Genomic DNA, 22,409 nt, shown 5'->3' with positions numbered 1-22,409 from the left:
AACACACAGACAACAGCATATTTTAAGTCATAAAACTATATTTATAAATAAAAAGACATTTTTCCTTGATAAAAGAGTAGTGTGAAAGACATGGTAAGAAATTTTGTTTCCACTATACATTATCACAAGACAAGTCAGAAGATTCTCTGGTTAGCGGATGAAAATGTAGTTTTTGTATTGTGAAAATGACTCTTCAAGCTGGATGCTCATGTTAAGCATAAAAAAAAAAATCTAGTTGTGGCCAGCTACGCATATAATAAAACAAATGCATTCTTACAGTGAGAAGGACTGCAATTATCTTGCACTACATACACATTTTTCACTTCTTTCTCTCTTTAGTCAAGCAAATAGTTTAAAGGTCTGAATAAGGTTAACAGTTAGTGTTCATTTCAGCTTTGTCAGTTCTTTTTTTTCTTTTGTTAGAGGTCAGCAAGTAGGAATTGCAAGAGCGGAAGTCGGGAAGAGACTTCACTCAGTTTGGATGTGGATAGGAATGTGGGAGGACAGGAACTGTTAGATAAAGAAAGCAGTGGAGAAGAGGGAAGAGAAGAAAGGATAGAAAAACATCCATGTGGAAAAGCGCTGAGTCATCAGCCCGAGCTGACGGCTTCCAGTGCCTCCCTCATTTTCTTTGTCCTTGCACAAACTCTTCCCCACTGTGAAACGGAAACTGAGAAAGGTGCTTTGGTTCCATCTTGAGCGAGGAGCTTTCTTCATTGAAGAAAGTATGGCCACTACTGGGAAGAGAAGCACAGAGAGGAAGATTTTCCCTCAGAATACACAGCTGGGTCGGTTCTGGTACTGGAAGATTAGTGGGATTGAGGTGTTGTGTAACAGCTCTTGCGCTCTTCCCTCCCTCCTGTCCTGGGCATGCCGTCCTTCTGAGCCGTACGACAAGAGAGCGTTCGATCTGCTACTGGGTCACGACTGGTAACCAGGGTCACATCACGTCGACAAAGAACTCTCCGGCGTTTCCCACCGCCATGCGCAGGGACTGGCGTGACGCAGTGAGCTCCGGGGGAACGGAGGAGAGCTCTCGGCCAGGCGGGGCCCCGGGTGCTGATGTAGACAGATGTGGGGGCTGGGGGGGTAAACCAGGGGGGCCATAAACTAGGCCGGGCCCGTAGGCTATGGAGTGGGAGTTGGCACTGCGGTGGCTGACAGAGCTACGGACGCTTCGCTCACTGGGGGGAGCCACTGAGCGCTCGCTTGGAGCTCGGTGGCTTCTGACTTCAGTCTCGCTTCCACTGCCTCCAGATTTCCGACCCTCATTCTTGCTACAGTTCGACCCGCTGCTTCCTGTACACACACACAAAAAACAAAAAAACACACAATTATTAATAGATTACAATGATGTACAAACTGTTTTTTCTTTCTCTTCATTAAACGCAAACGGCCGACATGAGGCGACCACGCTCATCTGTGTGCCAGTGACATGACGCAGACAGTACTGACCTAGTTAGTGGGAGACTCAGGAGAGCTGCATGACTAATGCTTACACCGTCACACAGCCAACAGCTTCAGCTATTGAATACAATTGCAGATTTCTTTTTATTGCCATCAAAACCCACTTGATTTTCTGTCATCAGACTGAAAATCTGACCCGTTTCTATGATCGAAAGAAACATATGTAGAAGGTGGTTCTCTTAATGTGGAAAGTCAATCAAAGAAAATAACATTTACATCAATTCAGAGAAATGTGTGGAAGCCAAATATCTCGCCTCGAAGAAAAATTCCATCCATCTTCCATCACTTTATGCCTTTTAGTCTTGCAAGGTGCTGGAACTGATCCCAGCTCACAACAACCTTATAAAACCTGACAAACTCCTAATTGATACAATTTTGTGTTTTATCTTCTTAGCTTGTAAACTATTTACTAGTTCTAGTTCATTTATGTCTCTGCAATGTGTATGCAGCCACAAATTAAGACATCTGAGCAGTTGTGCCAGAGCACCCTGATGTTGTTGGTCAGTAAATACCTTTGCTGCGTAAGCAAACTGCCCTCAAACCACAATGTCTGGTTTTATATTTGCACACAAGCTAAATACACTAAATCCATCATGCAAATAAGGCAGCTTTGGGGTTGATGGAAGGAATGATCCCCCCCCCCCCCCCCCCCCACACACTTCAGACAGGAGCTGGGCTGTTTTCGTCAAGCCTTTGAAGTCAAGGTAGTAGCGCAGTGGAGCTACACCTCCATTCAGAATGTGAAGATTTATGATTTCTTTTTTTTCTTTTTTTTTTTCAATGGTAAAAAACACTGCCATTTTAACAGGGTCTTCTTCACCTGACAAGCAGTGATGATTTAATATTGTTAGCCAGACTGACTGGAAAGCTTAATTGGTGTTTCTGTGGGGAGAGACACGGTTTGTTACCTTGCACAGAAGCAAACAATGAAAAAATGTAACATAATAAAAAAAATAAATAAATAAGAATCCTTCATGATAATATATCGTTACTGACACTTGCAAACACACCCGGATCGCCACCGAATCTTTGACACCCAAAAGACTGTGAATGGCAGTTTTATGCACTCATACACGATAGCATGGTGAACGTCGTTGTGATGGGCACATTCAAGATATAAACACCACCCACCACTGTGTTGGCTTCCTGCGCTGCCAACAGCTGGTCCACCATGGAAGGGCTGCGGGAGGTCATAAGGGTGCGGAATAGGGAACTGGTAGGGGAGAGCCATGGGCCAGGGGGCTGCCCCAGGGTGGGGCAGAGGAGGAAGAGTGTCCTGATCTGATGCACCCCCACTGGAACCATCATGGTCGTGAAGAGAGAGGTGGGTCATGTCTGAGAGAGACACGGGGAGTGAACTGGGTTAGACTACAACTATATATATGAAGGTGCAAATCAAATAATTCTTTGTATAATAAAGGAACACATTAAATGTTACTGCCGCTTCACGCCTCACAACCTCTAACGGATCCAAGTCAGTGAAGGATCTGAGAGTCCACTTACTGCCGCAGAGGTCTCCAAACACGTAGTAGCACTGTTCAGAGAAGGTGATCTTGTTGACAGTGTGTCTGATGTAGCCGGCCTTCAGCAGGTTGCTGGCATATTTACGGGCTTCTCGGCGATCTGAGAACCCTTCCACATGATGGAAGAGCCAGTCCACCACATCAGAGCCTGATGCACACATTAAAGAAAGTGCTTTCCTTGAATGGGTTGTCGTTTATTACTTGACAGCACATACATGATATTATCACTTATATCATAGATCTGATTTGAAATCAGTGTTCAGAACTTCTAATCACATCTTTCTCCATTATTCTTTGGTGGAAGAAGGTTGCCTGCGTGTACAAACAGAGGAAGAATAGTGGCACTCCCTTGTTTGACCTACAGAACTTTGGCTTGTGTTGTTGTGGCAAAATTTTGCTTTATCGATTACTGTTCTAGGCATGAGTCTCTGATTTCATCTCGTGGTTTGATTTTAGTTTACAGACAGCCGTGCCCAATTCCCCTCTGTGTGGCTGCGTCAGTCTTCTCCCTCTTTTTGTAAGGGAATATGTTTGAACTGCAACAGCATGCCTGCATCCAATTTTAGGTTCTGCGCCATGTCTGCATCAGGATTCTATCAGAGTATTGCTCTGATCATTGCACACACGTACACACTGGAAAATTAAAGGACAATGAAGGCAAACACTCATGGCGCACCATGCTGGTTGTGATTATTGTTATAAAATAGATTAAAAAAAAAAAAGACAATTAGAAATTCTGAACTGATCCATGAGGCTCTGTAAATTAATGTAAGAAAGAAAGATATGTGCACAGGCTAATCAGAGGAACAACCTACCAATAAAAGCATTTGCGATGGTTATCTTCAGCCACATCCTGTCCCGCACCTCCAGACCAGACTCTGGACAGGCCATAGCCTTAGCAACCGTTGCCATGTCGCTGTGGATCGAGAGATGGAAGTCATCGAATCCTATTAAAGAAGAGAGAATATGTTAAACATGGGCTGAGTGAGAGCTTTAGGAAAAAAGTTCTCAATTTCTTTAGTTTTGAACTGCCGTCAGTTGCCTCAGGGACAGTTGTCTGGACAACTGCAACAATGTGGAGCTGTTTTAAAATTTCCTTAAAAAATGAGTTGGTTTCAGTGGCCTGGACTATAATTTGATACTTCTGCCGTCTTCACCGTGATTCAGAGACTGGAGTTGGCAGCGAAACCTGTCCTGTATTACTTCTAAAATCAGACAGAGCTCACTCGGCTCAGTTTCCTCCCTAAAACACAGTTTTATATTTAATAATACACTGAACAAAAATAAACAACACTTTTGTTTTTGCTCCCAATTTTAATGAATTCTAAGATATGAGACTTTTTCTGTGTACACTAAAGTCCTACTCCTCCCAAATATTGCTCCCAAATTTGTCTAAATACACGTTAGTGAGCAATTCTCCTTTGCTGAGATAATTCATCCACCTCACAGCTGTGGCACACCAAAATGCTGATTAGACAGGATTATTGTAAAGATGTGCCTCAGGATATCCACAATAAAAGTGTTGTGTTTACATTTTTGTTCAGTGCATGATTATTTTACATTAAGTTGTACTACCAGTCGACTTCCACCTTCTACACTTCAATATATTGATTAATGCTACTTTTTAATTGCTTCATTTCAAGATCAGTAGATGAATACAGTCTCATAAATAATATTATGATTATGAATACAATTGAACAGGGTGCTTGAACACATTTCAGAAACTTCCTCTTCTTGTACCTGTTGTACAAAAGGCATTTCAAATACGGTCCCTTGATTATTTCAGAAGCTGCTGAACCGCTTTCACTCCACTCCGCATGTAAAAAAATAAAAAATAAAAGGCGTTTTCCAGAAAAGAAGCAACACCTTCCAAAGATTACAGGGGAAGATGACAGTTGTGAGTTATGGCTCGGTCAGGTCTGGAGTTATCGAACAGATGGAAGTTATGAGTGAGACAGTAAAAAGCTGGAACGGAGAGCAGTCACAGGAATGTAGTAAAAGGGATGGGCCACACTCCGGGTAAACTTACTCACACTTCAGAAGTAGATGCTTAATACTGCATTTTTGGAGCACTGAAGGATCTACAATCTTTGGAGAGCTTAATGTTCAATAAAACCTTATATACGAGGGAGCCTGGAATACTTTATTATTCGTGTTATAGAAGTGTAAATGATATGCATGAAAGAAACAACCCCTGCAGATACAGTAAAATTAGATTAGGTCATTTAGTGTGATAGTGTACAACAATAGAATGATGATCCATGATGATCCGCGCAGCATTAAATGCTGTGTGGCTGAAGAGCAAGTCATTAAGACAGATGTGACTAATGGGTATTATGGCAAAAGCTGTTTTGAATAGAAAAAAAGAAATCCCCTGATAACAAGCTCCAGGAGCAAGAGGCACTTTGACTCACGCTCAGTCTCAGGTATGGAGCTGCTGATGGAGGAGCTGGTGGATGTGACGGTACTCATGGAAGGGCTCATGCCATACGGAGGGTAAACCCCGGTCATGGCTGCCGTGTGAGACACCCACGCAGCTGGATCAATGGGCCGGATCGGCTCACCTGGTAAATAAAAGTAATTACACATGCCAGTTGGTGAGCTTATTGCAAAATACCAAGTAAGAGAAACATATATGAACCATGTGTTGACATAGACTTCCAACTTTACTGAGATAGAAAAAACGTTCAAAGACATAAATACTCACTTCTAGGTAGAGCAAAGCAGCTCCGAGGGTTTGGATCCCAACACTTTGCCACCGTCAGAGTAATGGGGCTGAAATAAAAACAGCATTCAATTTGACCTTAAACATACAGATGGTTCAGCTTTAATGTTACAAGATCTCTTGGTTTAGACTCGTGCTTTTTTTAATGTATACTCTATTGCACTTACCCCGGCTTGTGCACAATGTCCCTCAGAACTCGAACAGCATCGTCATTACTCATGTTCTCAAAGTTGATATCATTTACCTGAATGGACATGGAAATGTCAGAACTTTCATTGTATTCATTTGTTATAGTTTATTTGGTTCCCAACGACTTTTATTTGTCTTTTGCATACTTAATAACAGAGTCAGTGTACATTATGATCCGCAAATGTCATTTAGCACAGGTTTTATGCCAGGCTGTAGAAAGTTAAGTTGAACAATCACAGAGCGTGAAACAAAACCAAATGCATACACGGTTGCTCTGTGTGGGTTTCTATATATGGTCTTCTGGACGTGAGCACCAGATTCAACATGCACACATTCCTGATTGGAGTTCAACTTTGCAACAATACACATCTCCTCGTCTGTCCCGTTGCATCACAAACCTGCAAAAGCATGTCTCCAGGCTCGATACGTCCATCTGCGGCCACGGCGCCTCCTTTCATGATCGAGCCGATGTAGATTCCCCCATCTCCCCGTTCATTACTCTGACCCACAATGCTGATTCCCAAGAAGTTATACTTTTCTGTGAGGCAGAGAATGAAGACAGTAAAAATATTGAGTGATTTAGATGAGGACAAAGAATTATATTGTGAGCTCCAAAAACATATTCCTGATTACAAACACCACTTTGTTATTAAAAACCAGCAGGTTTTGTCCAATATAAGATTTGATACCAGTCTGTGCACAACTTAGTCATAAACAAGTCACTTACCCATGTTAAGAGTGACTGTGATGATGTTCAGAGACATGGTAGAATCTGTGATGCTGCTGAATGAAGACGACTGAGGAGACGGACGCGAGGTGATGCGAGAAGCAGAATCATTAGTTACAACCTGCGCAGCAGTTTTGAGAAACGTGTGTGTGGATGATTTCCTGTCCTGAAAGTTGAAGATCATGGCGTCTCACCCTGTCTATATTGGATGCCTTAGGTTTCCGCCTGCGCCTGCGATGTCGCCTCATTAAGCGGGAAGAGCTCTGCTCAGTGGAGCTGCTGAACCTGAAGATGGAAAAAAACAGATGCAACTTTTACAAACAAATACAGATGAAAACTAAATAACGCATCAGCTCATGACTAAAAACTTGATGTAGGATTTTTCTTTTTAAAAGACACATGAAAAAGAACAAGTCACTTTTCTTTTCTTTCCAACTAAACATTTGCTTACTACTTACGCCTACCACTACCATCTTTTTTTTTTTTTATCATAAAAATGTTAGCTAAGGTTCGGACTTTCCTTAACTGTTTTTCTGAGAAAGAATCCAAACTACAGAATTTAGAAATGATAACCCGATCAACAGGTCATCAGCTTTCACTGGTAATCAGTAAGAGGGGGAAGTAACTTCTTTGTGTGGTGGAAGTAAACTCACATGAGCACCATTCTAACAGGAAAAAAACCCAACAAAGCACATCCTGCCAGATGTCTAAAGGCTGAACTCAGCCTCTGAAGCAGACTGCAGAGGTTCGTTCAGATCTTGACGCACAATCTGTGAGGTTACCACAAAAGCCACCACACAATTAGGCTGTGCTAATCTGCGAGAAGCCACTAACTGAGATTCCAGATGCATTCTCGCGAGGGGTAACCGCACTTGCGAACAATCCAGACAGATGTAATAAACATCAGACCTGCTGGTCGCGTCGTCGTCTTCTGAATCGAAGCAGGAAGTGGACTCCAGCTCGCTGCTCATGAAGGACGAACAGCTGTCGTATTCCGCGCCTCCGCGGGCCATTGCCCGGGACGAGAACCCATTCTGCTTCCCGCCTGCAGCAGGAGGAATCAAAACCAAGAAGACAAATGACGCATTTGGCAGAAGTTATTGAACACATTTATACAGAAAACGCACCGATATCAAACTTTACCTCTCCCCTTTTTAGGCTACATAACTTTTGTCAAGTCCCAAGGTTTATGAGGACCAAAGCAGCACATCTTGCCGACTGCAGAAAACTAAATATTATCACTTCGTAGCAATAGTTGATTTATTGGTAGTGATTCCAGTTCCTTAAACGTGGTACATTTCTGGGTTACTATGCATAGATTCACATTCTACAGTCAAGATAGCTTGAAGTTGTGAGTTGGGAAAAAAATCTGAGAAAATAGACCGACGTGTACAATAGATAAAATGATACAACCAGCAGACGCCACCCTCACCGTGATCGTTGGAGTGTTTTCGCCGTGTTCTCTCCCGCTCTCTCTTCTGTGACGCCAAGGAGCCGGTCTCTGTGTCATTGTCCAAACTGTCCCGACCGCTTGCTGCTTTCCCACTTCAGTGTACAGGAGATGAAGATTGAGCGTTAAACAGAGCATGAAAGGGTCATTATCTTGGCAGCTCAGTTCCCTCAGCCGCCACTAAAATGTTTATATCATGAGCTTCTTGTTCAAATGAAATTGTAATCTGTGTGGCGTTAACTTGTTCATTATGGTTAATGATGCATTGAATTATTGATTTTAGTCTGGTGACTTTTTTTAAAGGCCATCATGGACCTCACGCATTTTAAATCCATTTAAACCAGACTGCAAATATATTGACACGGTCACTAACTCCACAGTGGCGGGGGGGGGGGGGGGGGGGGGGAAGTAAAAAAAGCCAATTTTCTATAGGATGCAAATGTCTGGATATTTTCCAGAATTAACATAAAGTAAAAATGCAGAGGTATCCACAAGATGGAGTATCATTCAAGTTGTGTTTTTTTCCCCCCTCAATATTGCCAGGTAAGAAAGAATTGATACAGGGCATTCGAACAGATTTTTTATTCCTAGTTTATTCGGTTTATCACTTATCTTAGCGATTCTATTTATTTCTATTAACAAAGTACCAGTGGCGACTCACACACTATCTTAGCCACAAATTGTTTTCTGAATATACTGACTGATAGGACGGGGGTCTTGAGTCTCCGATGCCACCGGTCCTCTCCAAAGGAGGTGCCGGTTCTAAACTTTCTGCCACTGAACCGGCATCTGTGTGGGCGCCATCTCCAGAAACCAACTGCCAAGAGAGAGAGAGAGAGAGAGAGAGTCACATTAGTCTGATGGAAGAGTGACCCAAGTACAAAGAATGATGACAGTGGACTTAACACCATGATGAAAAGTCAAACAGCAGGATCATTTTCTACGTTTTATTGTCAGTGCTTGAAGAAAGGAGCTGTGCCAAGAGTGGTTTGACTACCTGACAGTGTTGTCTAAGTTACCACTTGTGCGAAAAAAACAAACAAAAAAAAAACGTTTTTTAAATAGACAGTAACCAAGTTTGTATCTAACTTATAATACTGACAAATTTTAACATTAGTACATTCTGTTGTTTGTGTTCTCCCTTATTTCCCTTCTGTCACATGACAGTTTATCTGCAGCATCATGATTGTTGTCCATACAGGACTGAAGCACACGTTTACATGCCAAAACTAGTTTAAACGCACAGGAGAAATCAATGCAAGACTGCAGCACTTGTGCACAGGGACTGGTGGTGAAGCGATTCAAACTTTATCTCTGCTCACGTCAAAGCTTTGACAAGCCAGGCTTTAGTTCTGTTGTCAAACCAAAACTTTACGACCATGTTTTCTCAAGGAATTGTGATGCTATTTAAAGTATTTGTATGTGATTATTTTGGAAGCAATTTCAGGATGATAATCGTATCTCAGTTGCTTCCTTCTGCAGGTGGATTGTAATCTCTTTGATTTGGCACTAGTTTTATGTGGGAAGTCCTTCCTGACACAACACTCAAAATCGCAATATTCTGGAGGTCCTACATATAACAAGGTTTCATGTACTTTATAACTCAGGTCAGTTTCTGAGATCACAGTGGAGTCAGAAGCTTTTGATTTATCAAACAGACACACAGAAGGTCACAGAGTTCGAATTAAAACAAAATGGAAAAACAAACGGGTGCCATAACAGCAGTACAGCAATAAAACAGCTGTGCTGTTTGAGAAGAGGACAGGGTTATTTAATAAGACTACAAACTGCATCAGTTACATTCCAGGAAGAACATCAAATTGAATCACCTCGACAGACACGGTAATACAGTTGTAAAACTATGCACACCAATAAGATGCAGGGATTGCAAAAGCAGCTCCTGTCTTAAGAATGCACATTTTCATTTCACTTTTTACTTAATTAGAATTAAAGCAGTAAAGTGGAACTAATCATTGAGCAGGTCACATATGTCTGCTGAAAATAAAGCAATACATGTTGGAATGAGGCTGTGAGCCTGTTGTGATGAGCATGAGGCCAGGCTGTTAGACCCCAGAGAATAATCAATCAGCTCACTGAAACAACAGATGAACGTTGGAGACAAACAAATGGGCACACAGAAAGTAGGATAACATTTCATTGTGTTTGGGAACATTTTAACAACCCCCACCCAAAAGAGATTGAGGATAAGAAAAAGGGAGAAAAAAAACCCCCCCCACCCACACAAAAAGGGGAGCTGCCGTTTAAAATACCACCAACTAAACCACATCAAAGAGACAATTGAGGATGAGCTTGTAGGATTTTACACTCAAATATCAAACAATATCTCTGAGCTGATGACTGTCAAACGAGCTCTATAATTAAAACCACACTGTGTGAAATTCTTCCAACATGTTAGGCTTTTCATCAAAACAGAAGATCCATTCTTTCAACTTTATTCTCTCCTCCTAGTGAGATTCAATCTTCTGGTTAGATGACCTGCTGTGGGGCCTTTTTGTAATGGAGTATTTTCCTCCTATCCTGTGATTTCACTTGCTCTTAATCCAATTTCAGTGTTCCGAAGAAAGGAAGGGAGTCTCTGCTCAGGCACCAGATGTCTCTGGTGTTGTGGCAACGGAATTATTAACTGCTCAGAACATTCGAATAAGACGCAATATGCGAGTACGCGTTTGCAGTGACTGCGATGACTGGATTTTTAGGAGAATAAAGTTGACACGGGTAAAAGTCTAATGTGGCCTATGTTTCATGAAAGTGCATTAAAGTACATTGAAAGGTAAAAGGCTAAAGAGCATATATGGGTGTGCTGCTCTGGGGATCATTATGTGATGATATTATCAAGCAGATGCAGAAGGCCTCTCCCTTGAGATGGAGTACCGATGTGGTCAGTGTCCAACATATTGGGAGTGATTGTTACACATGTATGCACACAGGACTCATATGAATAAACTCAGAGTGAAAACAAGCATATGGAGACAAAGTATAATTACTCTGTTTTAAACTCACCCATGACACCACACGCCCATTGAAACACGGCAGCTTAGCATTGTCGTCTGATATTTCTTCCTTTACCACCCTGTAAAGAAAGCAAAGCTTTGTTTCAGTAAGCCAATAGAAAAGCAATCTCCTAGGCAATAAAACACATGGTGCATTTGGCGGCTGTAGGGAGGGGCAATACATCCATCAGCAGCGACACACTCTGACAAGTGGGACCACATTTAATAGTATATCAACAACACCAGGGATAGACACATAAATGATCAAACAAAGTGTTCAACAAAATCCAGGAATATCACGGAAAAGGCCAACATCGCTGCATACCTGAGGCTGCAGCCACAGACATGGAATACCAACCAAAGGTTGCAAAGTACTCTGTCTGCAGATACACCAAAGGCTGCTGAACAGCAATAAACTAAAGATAAATATACATATATGCTTTAGGGAAGCCATCCCAGTCAGTTGGTAGGAACTAAGGACATAAAGGAAAAAAAAAAATCTGATGCAAGTCATCAAACAACACAGATGACCAGTGATGGCCAGGAAGACATTGTTGGTAAGCCTAAGCAGGATATTGGTCAAAAAAAATAAATTTAATCTATACCTAAAGCGTAGGGGTAAATATTTAATTAAATATTTGATTTGTAGCATGAAAGACTGTGGATCATTTCAAGATATGCCGTCCTCACCCCCACATGCTATTAAGTAGTTTGCCCCACCCGTGTTTGGGTTTAGCCAGAAACAACTTTGGAAACCTGGCTCAAAGTGTTCACAAATAGTACAATCCCCCCCCTCTATTTTTTGACTCTGCAAGGAGGAGGCAAGGTCTGAACAGACAGATAAATGTCTCCGGTTCCGGGCCATGTTTTAACACAAAAGGACATGCTCATAAAGCTGCCACGGTGATGAACAGGGCATTCCTGTGTCCAACTCTGCATTCCTCTGCCTAATAGACAACAACAGCGGGGGCCTGCTGCTGCACTGTGACTGACTCCGACCGTATACATTCTGACGTTAGCCTGTTAGCATCACCGCTGTATGCATATAGCCCGCAGTTGACAGTCGTAACGTCAGTAACTCGATACCACCGGTGCTGTCAACCACTGTTGTCCTCGTTACGAATAACCAAAACCCGGCTGGGTGTTTCTCTGGCGTGCACAAAGCAGGAAAATAAAACCACCAAACTTGGTCAAACGAAAGCACGGCGCAGGACGCTAGCCACACGGCCAATGTAAACAAACGGGGGTCGCGACGCTAAACAGACCTGCTAACAGCCCGTCGCTAGCGGCTAACAAAGGAAAGCCAATTGAGGCAGCTAGCCAGCGGATCGACAGCCAGGTAACATTAAACTGATGACAGGCCGGCTGGTCGACGGGGCCATTAAGTTCATGTTATTCCAGCTGCGAGAACCAGGAGAGAAGCGAGCGGAGCCGCGCCGAGTTAAACGCAATAAACCTAGTTAAAGGTTACCCGAAGTCATCGTCCATAGATTTGAAGAAGAACTTGTAGTTTGGCTTCTTTAGGACATTTTTGAAGTCTGCCAGAGTGACTTTGTCCGCCGGCACCGACAGCTTCACCAGATACGGTGTCTCCTGGTCGTCGAGGTGGTAGATAATCTTGGTCTCCCCCATCTCGGACTGCGGCTAAAACAAGGCAGCAGCCCGGGTGCATCAAGCCGAGGGCCTGGCAGGCTCCCTCTCGGGCCCCGACTCCCCGTGGCGCTGGCGGCAGCTGTACAGAGGTCCTGACGGCTTCCTCCGGCTTCCTCCCCGGCTGACTGACTCGTTGCGGTTGCCCTGGCTCTGTCTCCACGCAAACGTCCGCCTGGCTTTCTGTTAACACAGCCTCCGTGTTCCTCCGCAATGCGTCCCAAACACTACTCGCAGACCGAGGCGCGATAGTTTCTGTTAAACGTCAAATTAGCTCCAAAAGCTTTGATTGTAATTTAGAGAAAAAAAAACCGTTTGGAAACCGCAGCAAAATAAACAATCTCGGAAGGGTCGCTTTTCGCCTCCCGCTAGCTGCCAGGCTGCAGCCTCGGTACTTTGTTGAACACGGAGCTGCAGAAAACTGTCCCCGCCTGTCCCGGAGGGGCGCCCCCTGCAGGAGAGGAGGAGACTCGCAGCCTCCTGGCTCTCATACTGCTGAGGTCGGTGTGTCCCTTTGGAAAATTAATATTTCATCATACATTTTGTTAATCGGCTCCACGGTGGTGTATTATACAGCACTATCCTTTCATAGCAAGAATACCTAAATCTGATCAGAGCTTAGGGGTGATTCTGTGTAGAGTTTGCATGTTCTTCCTGCACTATACTCCCATTTTCTTCCACAGTCCAAATGCATGTGTTTCAGGTTAACTTTAATCCCGGATTTGTCTGTGGATGGGTTTGTGAGTGTGACCAGCAATTGTTCAAAGTGTATGAGACCAGTACCAGCATCCTGTGTCCTTGAATTGGATAAAATAGCACAGACAATGAATGCTGGGATGGATGTTTCATGAATTCTTTTAAATACAGATCCTGGGGAAGCACAATCACCTCATAACATAGTGGTTTTTGTCTTTATAGTTTGCATATTCCCCCTGTGCTTGCATGGGTTTTCTTAGTTCGCAATGATTTCCAACCACCATGTAAAGATATGCTTGTGAGTGAAATGGTGACTCAAACTGGCCCAAAGGTAACAAGATATGTGTACAAGATGGATGAATGGACAGGTAGATGTACAGCTATCGTGGTGACCATGGTGACCATATATATATATATGTGATGCAATGCTTGACCCGCGGCCTGCGTTTGAATCTGGATTCTTGCAAATTCTTGTCACAGTCATTTGATTGTTATCATGCTTGTGCTGTTCGGATACATTAAAACAATCTGGTTGGTGTCGTCAGCACTCGTTTCTTAAACTTGTGCACACCAAACAAGTTGTTTTAAACTTAAAAGCAAGTATGTCTGTACAAGTCTACAACAGCGATTAGTTAAGTGCCCACAAATACCAGGTTGTCATTTTGGAGAAAAATGTCTCTCTTATTACAAATGTGAAACATGACCATGGGCCAAAACTGGGCAGTCAAATGACCTAACAAGATGCAAGAATGACATAGAAATTGTTAACTAGATGTAAACAATGCCAGTGGTAAAGCAAAGCTACATTCAGGCATGTTTGATTTTGAGAAAACATACATGCTGGAGGCTACAGAAATGATAGGGTTAGAGAAGCTTTTTCTGAAGAACTGTGGAATTTGATTTCAAAGTGCACTGCTTTTTAAAACACCTTGAACATTTTCTTAATGAACTACAACTTCATTAGGTTATTATTCTCTTTCCAGTGCTTCTACCCCACCAAACAGAATTATTAGCCCCTTAATCAAAGTTAGTTTCACTTTCCCAGAAGTTCTGTAGAGCAGAAACTGTTCTGGTTCTTCCTTACAACTTATGTCTGAAATGGTCAAGTATTGAAAACTCTCAAGTCAAAGGTGAATATGTACAGCAATCTTAAATTTATTGGACTTTATTCATTGATCTGCCAACACAGACAAAACAAAGCAGAGTATATAACATATTGCCCAGTGAACGGACAGTTAGCAATTCTGAAACAATCAACTGGAGTAAAAAATGTCGAGTTTGAAATGGATAAGGTCTTTCTATCCATCGTTTGAAAAGAAAACATGTTCATTTCAGCGTTAAACCCCGACACTGCAGTAGGCTGACATGACGGTATGACAGTACAAATACAAAAACAAGTGAGGGAAAGGGAGTTTGGTCTCTGGATTTCTTTAAATATGGTCTGAAGAGGGTTGGCAGGTCTCAGTCATCTAAGAAGTCATCATCAAGGTTAACGTCTGTGGTGTCGATGTCGTCCAGCTCCATGTTGTCAAGGTCCACCTCCAGCTCGTCCAGACACTACCAAGAGACACGCACGTACAGATTAAAACAATTCTTCTGTGAAATGTCACAATTGTTCAAAAGATGTTAGTTATATTGCAGTTTCACAATTTAAGAAGTAAAGAAAATAACACGCTAAATAGTGAGTTAAACAAAATAAACATTTATTATCAATGATCCAAAGGAAGCCCTACTTTATCTTTTTGTGACTCTGAGAATTCAGGGATTTCCTCGTCTTCATCGTCGTCCTCTTCTTCATCTTTATCCTCTTCTTTTGTAGCAACAGGTTCAGGCTGCGAAGGCGTCACAGCAGCAACAGGAGCTTCTGGCACCAAAGTCGATTCTTCACCATCTTTTGTCTGCAAAAAAAAAGAAAGAAAAGAGTTTACTAATCAGTCTAGTTCTTTCAAACATTTTTTTTTTTTTAAGATTACAATGGATGAGAACACATGTGAGGACAAGTGCTGTTAATTACAAACCATGCGTAATCATATTTACAGAAAATTACAGTGTAGACAAACCTGTGACACCAGAGGGATGAAGGTTCCTTTGGGCTCATATCCCTGAGCTTCCTCCAGAATGTTTCTGTCTTCATTCAGCTGCAAAACGGAAGAAACGAGGTCAGAAATAATGCAACGATGGAGTGCAACCTTTGATAATAATGGGCAACGACTGACACCATTCATTCAACTTACTGTGACGAGTGGATAGTCTCTTGCAGGCCTGGAGGTGCCCAAGCAGGTCTCTCTCAGGTAATATTCAGCTGCAAAGGCTTCTTTGAGTCCAGGGAACAGGTTTTCATACTCTGTGGGGTCTGCGAGGGAATCAGCTGCCTGTATTCAAATACAAGAGACTAAATCACCGTCGAGGAAAAGAAAGTGCCCAGATATCCAGCATGGGCATTTTGGTAGTTTTGCCCAAAACTAACATGTCAAAACCCCGCAATCTAACGTAAAATAATACTGTTTTCTACCCTAAATTCACATTTATTGACAACACTGTAATTGCTTTAAAGGTTTGATGACAGATCTGACCTTCTGGTTGACTTTTGATAGGTTCTCCCGCCACAGTTTGACCACACGAGACACCTGGCTGGGCAAATAGGTGCGGGCCAGAAAGGCCGCTTCGGGTAGTCTGTTTGTCCGAATCAGAAGCTCCAAACATTGATCCAGTCTACAGAGAGAGGACAATACTGATTAAATATGCACAATGAAAGCAGTGTATTTAATGTGAAGGCTCTTCTCAATACTTACTTCCCCTGCAGGAAATAGGTCATGAAGGCCACATTGTTCTTGCCGTCCTTTTCGGCCCCCTCCGCCAGCTTGCCTACCATGGTGGCATTACCGGAGGCTGTGGCGAGGAGCAGCAGACCACCATAGTCCTGGGCATGGTGCAGACACTCTTGGGCCAAACCGAACTGGCACTTACTGATAGCTAGCTCTGCCAGCTGCTTCCACTTTTGTTCTGACTGCAAGTCAAAATGAGAAGTATTAGCCTCACACTCAACAGAACACATTACCAGTGATATGATAGATGGTAAACCAGATGGCATGGTACTTGCCTCTGCCTCCACAGCCAGCTGGTAGGCAATCTTTAACTCTCCAAGCTGCAAGGCCAACTCAAACCTGTGCTCTGGGTCCGTGGACACTGCCAGAGCCTGCTGTTTGAAACCCTGAACAACAACAAAACAAAAACCAACGTATTTTGTTTTCTTTGAGAAGCCGAGATCCATTTGAAATACAGCAAGTAAATAATAATGGAAAGTTCCTTACCTGTTTCTCGAGGAAGTGTGCCACTCTGGTCCTCTGCTCCTTGGGTATAGTGGGTAGCACCTTGTCAGCCATCCCAAAGTCTCTCCTCATCACAGCAGTCTGGTACTCCAAGACCGAGACCAGCAAGGAGTAACTGACGATGTTGAGCTCCTTGTCTCCAAGGTACAGGCGGTCATCCTTCGGTATGTAGCCCAAAAGGTACATGGTCCTGCAGGGAAAGAAGACACTAGGCGTTTAGGTGCTTGTCTTTCAACATGTGGCATACAACGATTCCGTTTGTCGTGATACACGTAATGAATAAAGAATTAAAATGTATCCTCCCTTATTAACTAAGAACTGAATTACGCTGGATTCTTACCTGTCCAAGTGTGCAATCGTGACAATCTCTCCACCAACAAAGTAGTTGAGCCTGTTTACAGAGCTGGTGTAGATGAAGCAGTCTCCAACCCAAAGTCCGGTCTTCACGATCTCCTGGATCTCTCCCTGGACCTGCAGGTTAAATTGAATGTGAATTCATGATAGTGAGACTTGTTTGAGAGGTATAATGCATCTTTGGTAATATACAGCTGATACTAAGGCTACATTCACACTGAAGGGGTTCATGCTTAATCCCCATTTTGTGCTGGGATCAGATTAATTTTTTTTTGCATGATCATTCACATTACATTTTAAAGGAGACCTCTGTCAGAGCGCATGTGCAGAAGACGCTGTTGACACAAGTAAAACATGGATGGCATACTGGTCAGCACCAAGATGGACAGATGTGACTCAGTGTTTGCAGCCCAAACAACATGAGACCCACACACCTCAATAAAGACCAGCCTAAATCTCAGACAAACATACAAATGCACAAAATCAAAAAGATAAGATCATTTGGCTCCCCAATCTGGGGATACCCGCCACATCTGACAACACAGGTCTGCACATGTATATCCATTTTCAAGTGGTTGGTAAATGCGAGGTGACAAAATCTAGATAAACCGATGAGGGGAAGGAAGAAGAATGAGGACAAAAAAAAAAGAAAAAAAAGAGAACAGCTTTTAACATTTTAGCGGAGCCACAAAATAGGTCGGATGTGGGTCACGAGTGAGCAAAAAAATTACAATTGAGTGTTGCATTTCCCTGCAGTGTGAACATGCCCTAATTGATACTATATGAACAGAATCGGCGCCAATCATTAGTTCAAACCTGAAGCTTTTAGCTCATGAAATAATGTAAATAACAGTTCTGATGAGGTGCTTACCTCAAAGGCATCTTCAATACCATCCTCTGTTACTCCTTCATTGTTCTCCTGGGATGCAGCAACTTTATCTGCCATGTAACGCAGAATGAAGAAGGACTCCTCTGTAGCAATGCAGACCAGTTCACCAGAGTCTGACCAGAAAATCTGGACAAATATTGGAAAAGGAAGGGGACAGAAAAATGAAATGACAAAAGTTACTAAAACGATTAGACACCAACTGCAACGGTTACAAATAGAGTTGTTTGAAAAACAATTATTGATTGTTCAGATCAATAGGTGACTAAGTCTTACATGCTTTGGCTGGATCTCGATGCGGCGGACGAGCTCAGTGTTCTCCCAGTCATAAAACGCCAGGCCGGTCACCGACCTCACCCCGAGCAAAAACCCTCCATAGATCCCTGAAGAGATGATATGGAAACACATTGAGTATACAAGACTACAATTCCCATCAAAACACTAAAAACGTCTAATCTAAACATGATCTTGTTACCTTCTGCTCCAAAGTCGGGCTTAAACGACTTTTTTTCTTTGAAATTTTTGAAGATTTTGACAATGCTGTTGCTTTCTCTGATGGCATATCTGTTAACGAGAAAAGAATAAAGACGGTTAATTAATAAGGAGGTAATTACTGAGAATGAACATACAAGTTCATCAGGTTGTAACGTAGCGCACGAGAATTTTCGATACACTTCAAACTTACTCAGAGGAGTCGTGTGCCCAGGCGAACTCCTGTGCAGAGCCAAAACTCTTGTTCCTCAAAGCCATGGCAGTGTAGATGATATACTCTCCATCTCCACACACCACAACAAACCTGAGAGAAAAAAACAAGCCAAACAGGTTAGTGCTTAGGGTATTCTTCATTTATCAGAGGCTGAAAAGGAGTGAGCATAACAATACCTTCCATTGGGGTTATGCTGTATGGTTTGAGGGTAAATCTCACAGCTGCCCATGTCTTTGACAGCCAGTGGGAGCCTTTCACCATCCTTTATTTCCGCATCACCCATTGCCTTCAGATTGGCCTGCTGAATTTCACTGTGTTTGGCCCAGATGATTTTGCCGTTGGTGTCCATGGACATGGCTGGCTCCTCTCGACCAACCTACACACAAATAAACGTCAGGAATAAGAATTTAGGGATCTTTTATCATTTCAGAGATGCATTTTATTTTTCATGTTTCCACTGGGAGACTCAAGCTCTTTGAGGAACTTTTTGGTTGGTCTGTCTTCACTTTGCTCACCTTGATGATGATGCTGCCTTCATCATAACCGAGTGCCACATTGTTGGAGCCTCTGAGGCCACACACACACCACACTCGCTCCATGCCATAGTTCAGTGTGCTCTCCAGACGATAAGTGCTTGAGTGCCAGATACGCACCGTGCCTACAAAAGGAGATTAAGTTACACGCCTGAGTGAGTTGATGCGTCCTGGATGTAGTCGAGTAGATGAATGAGGTTACTGTCGCTTACCATCTTCTGATCCAGTGATGATGATGGGGAGCTCTGGGTGGAAGCTGACACAAGAGACGTTCTGTGCGTGGCCCTCTAAAGTCTGAACACAAGTTTTGTTCTGCAACAGAGAGAAAGACAGTTGAACGAATCGTATGTAGAAACAGCCTTCAACAATAAACATAGTGAAGACAGGACAGTACAATAAGCAACATCTTTGTCACCGTTCAGTCATAATCTTGTATCCAATCATAATGAATACGTTTCTCACCTGATAGTCCCAGATTTTGACTTGACGATCATCCGCTCCAGATATCAGGTAGGGCTTGTCGCCTCCGCTGTAGTAGTCAATGCAATTTACTCCTTTCTCGTGACCCTCCAAAGTGAAGTTGGGGGACGAAGAGCCGAGCTGCCAAACCTGTATCAAGCCAAAAGCCATAGAGATCAACAGATATCCAAGAATATGACAGACTTTTGTTGTACATAACACACAGGGTCCACGACATGAAACAGTGAAATATGTACTGAATAAACATGTCTTTTGATGCAAAGTTTTAACTGTACTAAACACAACTTAATAAAGTTAACATTTCATGACATTTTTCAAGATTTTGAAATCTCTTTTTTGTTCACAAATAAAGACAACTCGAGAACAAAAAGAGCCTCAGGCCCCAGACAATTGTTTAGGGGTCAGCCGGAATTTCATCCAGGCCTTAATTTCTCCGGTACAAAATATGCTTTAAGTGTGCAAATCCATTGCAGTGATGATAGCAACATTAACTCGCTCCCACCTTAATTGTTCTGTCCAGGGAAGCACTGGCAAACTGGTTGTTGTCCTTCGGGTTGATGACAATCTGCATTACGTAATGAGTGTGACCTTCAAACACCTGGCTGCACGACCACTTCTTCTCCCAGTCCCACAGCTTGATCAACATGTCATCTGCAAAGGCACAAAGATCATTATGAATAAGTGTAATAATTACACAGTAACTAAAATTTTGTTTTTAAAATCATTGTACAAAATCGGTATTATGTAGCTTCCATACCGCTGCTGGTGAGAATGTATGGCTGTGTTGGATGAACAGCAATGCAACGGATGTAATCAGAGTGGGCCTCAAACATGTGAACCCGCTCCAAGGTGTTGTAATTGAACACACGGATCTGCATGTCATCCTGAGCAGGGATGCAAGATGTTTGAATGTTAGCATAAGAGTCATAATTTTGCCACGTTCAAAAACTAAAAATATAATAATGACTTGTATCTGAGACTTGAATGCAAACATAATAGAAAAAAACTAAGGTATAAGCACAACACGCATAAGATATATTCTATCATTAAAATTATTATTATTAAAAGCTGTAGTCAGAAAACAAAACTGTAGAAAAATGTTACTTACTGCTCCTGTGATAACCCAATTCTTTCGAGCCACAAATTTGGAAGCTCTGACAGGTAGGTCACACACTTCAAATGTCTTGACCAGAGTCTAAGGGTAAAGGGACAGAGTTATAGGGTACAACTTATTAACTGACTTCCAAACATTCGTTAGCATTACGCCATTAAACTTCTTCAATACCTGCGTTTCGTGGTTCCACACACAGACACTCCCGTTGTACAAACTTGCCAGCATCCATGGCTCAGTGGGGTGAAGGTCCACACTCTTCACCCGGTCAGACCTGGCTGTCAGCCTCCGCTTGATGTCCAGCCTGAGAGGCTGAAACAAAAAAGCAGACGACATTACTGTGCATTCTTATTGTGCTCATTGTTGACTTGACTTAAGTAACTTCAATCGAGGAGCAAACACCAGTGTCCACGTAAATGTCCTGAGCAAGACCGGTTAGCAGCTAACACAGGGGACTCATTGTATCTTATAAGGTTTAAATTGCACTACACTTGAAAGACCTATCACACGCACCTTCAGAAGTAGCTCGCAATAAAGACAGACGAGTAACAAACTTGGAGATCGCAATGGTAGAGAATCAAAAGGCCCTCAGCTACAAGCTAGTTAGCTGCTAAGCTATTCGCAAGCGTAATATTGACATCGCATTTTAGAAGTGTTTAAAACAAACAGAGCAATTAGAACCGTTATATGGACACAAAATACATTTCAAATTCATCTTACCATGTTTTATTCCTGTGTTGTCGCAATAAGATCAGATAAATGTGTTCTGGATCGGTGTAATCGGGGTCCAAACGCTGCGATTTCGGTGACCACTGCACTGACGTGGAACTTCCTGGAAGATCCTCTCGCGAGAGTTGAGCTGTGAAAGTGATGACGCGAGCAAAGTCCGTCAGCAGAGGATGCACTGCCACGAGGACACTGAAGTTATCAGAGCCGCTTCGTTTAAACTGTATACTACTACTTTAATAATAATAATAATAATAATAATAATAATAATAATAATAATAATAATAATAATAATAATAATAATAATAATAATAAGAAGAAGAAGAAGAAGAAGAAGAAGAAGAAGAAGAAGAAGAAGAAGAAGAAGAAGAAGAAGAAGAAGAAGAAGAATCATCATCATCATCACATTATCAGAATAGAGATCAATGGCAGTTGCCTATGATCAGTTTTTTTGTAATTGCGTAATATTCCATTTTGGAACAATTCATGAGTCAAGGATGAATCTGATGCCAATTTATTTCTCCTGATAGTCAGTGTTGCTGACTGCAAAGTTATGTCCAAGGACAAATTTCAGCGGTGGATCCCAAAATTCTTACTGGTGTGTTGCAGGGAGTCACCCAAATAGGATTTAAAAAACTGAGGCCCTTTCTTTCATGTCTTTGAATAAGTAGACTAAGAGGAATTCTTCTGCCCTCAGGGGTCTCCACAGTGGTTTATCTGCCTCGATCTCACTGTCTTGCATGATCTTCCATTTAGTGACTAAGTTCATTCTTGCTTTTTGTAAAGGGTGCTTATGACTTCTTTATTTTCCACAGTCACCATTATTAATCACTTGGTTAGACCATT

The 22,409-nt window shown here is 42.4% G+C and overlaps 2 protein-coding genes across 2 annotated transcripts; both read right to left on the bottom strand.

Moving 5' to 3' along the window:
• Positions 1–20: 20 nt before the first annotated feature.
• On the bottom strand, positions 21–13,113 carry dvl3b (dishevelled segment polarity protein 3b). The gene is made up of 15 exons (XM_080503719.1): positions 12,564–13,113; positions 11,103–11,172; positions 8,783–8,898; positions 8,064–8,176; positions 7,541–7,676; positions 6,826–6,916; positions 6,632–6,701; positions 6,303–6,442; positions 5,883–5,959; positions 5,698–5,765; positions 5,405–5,554; positions 3,806–3,937; positions 2,971–3,138; positions 2,599–2,802; positions 21–1,299 (listed from the first exon to the last, which is right to left on the bottom strand). The coding sequence occupies exons 1-15, from the start codon at positions 12,722–12,724 to the stop codon at positions 941–943; spliced, it is 2,055 nt and encodes a 684-aa protein (XP_080359845.1). The 5' UTR covers positions 12,725–13,113; the 3' UTR covers positions 21–940.
• A 1,472-nt stretch (positions 13,114–14,585) lies between these two features.
• Positions 14,586–21,665, bottom strand: copb2 (COPI coat complex subunit beta 2). The gene is made up of 22 exons (XM_080503683.1): positions 21,558–21,665; positions 21,012–21,149; positions 20,835–20,921; positions 20,484–20,610; positions 20,229–20,377; positions 19,709–19,855; positions 19,459–19,558; positions 19,229–19,371; positions 18,890–19,089; positions 18,693–18,803; positions 18,483–18,571; positions 18,284–18,390; positions 17,993–18,136; positions 17,108–17,238; positions 16,750–16,957; positions 16,535–16,649; positions 16,231–16,441; positions 16,012–16,150; positions 15,673–15,810; positions 15,499–15,576; positions 15,172–15,336; positions 14,586–14,995 (listed from the first exon to the last, which is right to left on the bottom strand). Exons 1-22 carry the CDS (start codon positions 21,558–21,560, stop codon positions 14,900–14,902), a joined length of 2,826 nt encoding a protein of 941 aa, XP_080359809.1. The 5' UTR covers positions 21,561–21,665; the 3' UTR covers positions 14,586–14,899.
• Between the last annotated feature and the right edge of the window lie 744 nt (positions 21,666–22,409).

This window comes from Blennius ocellaris (assembly GCF_963422515.1).
Source record: "Blennius ocellaris genome assembly, chromosome: 10".
NCBI classification, from domain to species: domain Eukaryota; kingdom Metazoa; phylum Chordata; class Actinopteri; order Blenniiformes; family Blenniidae; genus Blennius; species Blennius ocellaris.
This window is presented reverse-complemented; position numbering and strand designations above follow the sequence as displayed.

Coding starts and splice junctions, on each gene's coding strand:
- dvl3b (XM_080503719.1), bottom strand. CDS start 12,724: ATGGGGGAGACCAAGATTATCTACCACCTCGACGACCAGGAGACACCG. Junction 8,177..8,782: donor TCAAGACCCCCGTCCTATCA/GTCAGTATATTC, acceptor TGTACACTGAAG/TGGGAAAGCAGCAAGCGGTC. Junction 5,766..5,882: donor GACATTGTGCACAAGCCGGG/GTAAGTGCAATA, acceptor TTTTTATTTCAG/CCCCATTACTCTGACGGTGG.
- copb2 (XM_080503683.1), bottom strand. Junction 20,922..21,011: donor TGTGGAACCACGAAACGCAG/GTATTGAAGAAG, acceptor CTTTACCCTTAG/ACTCTGGTCAAGACATTTGA. Junction 15,811..16,011: donor TATCAAAAGTCAACCAGAAG/GTCAGATCTGTC, acceptor ATTTGAATACAG/GCAGCTGATTCCCTCGCAGA.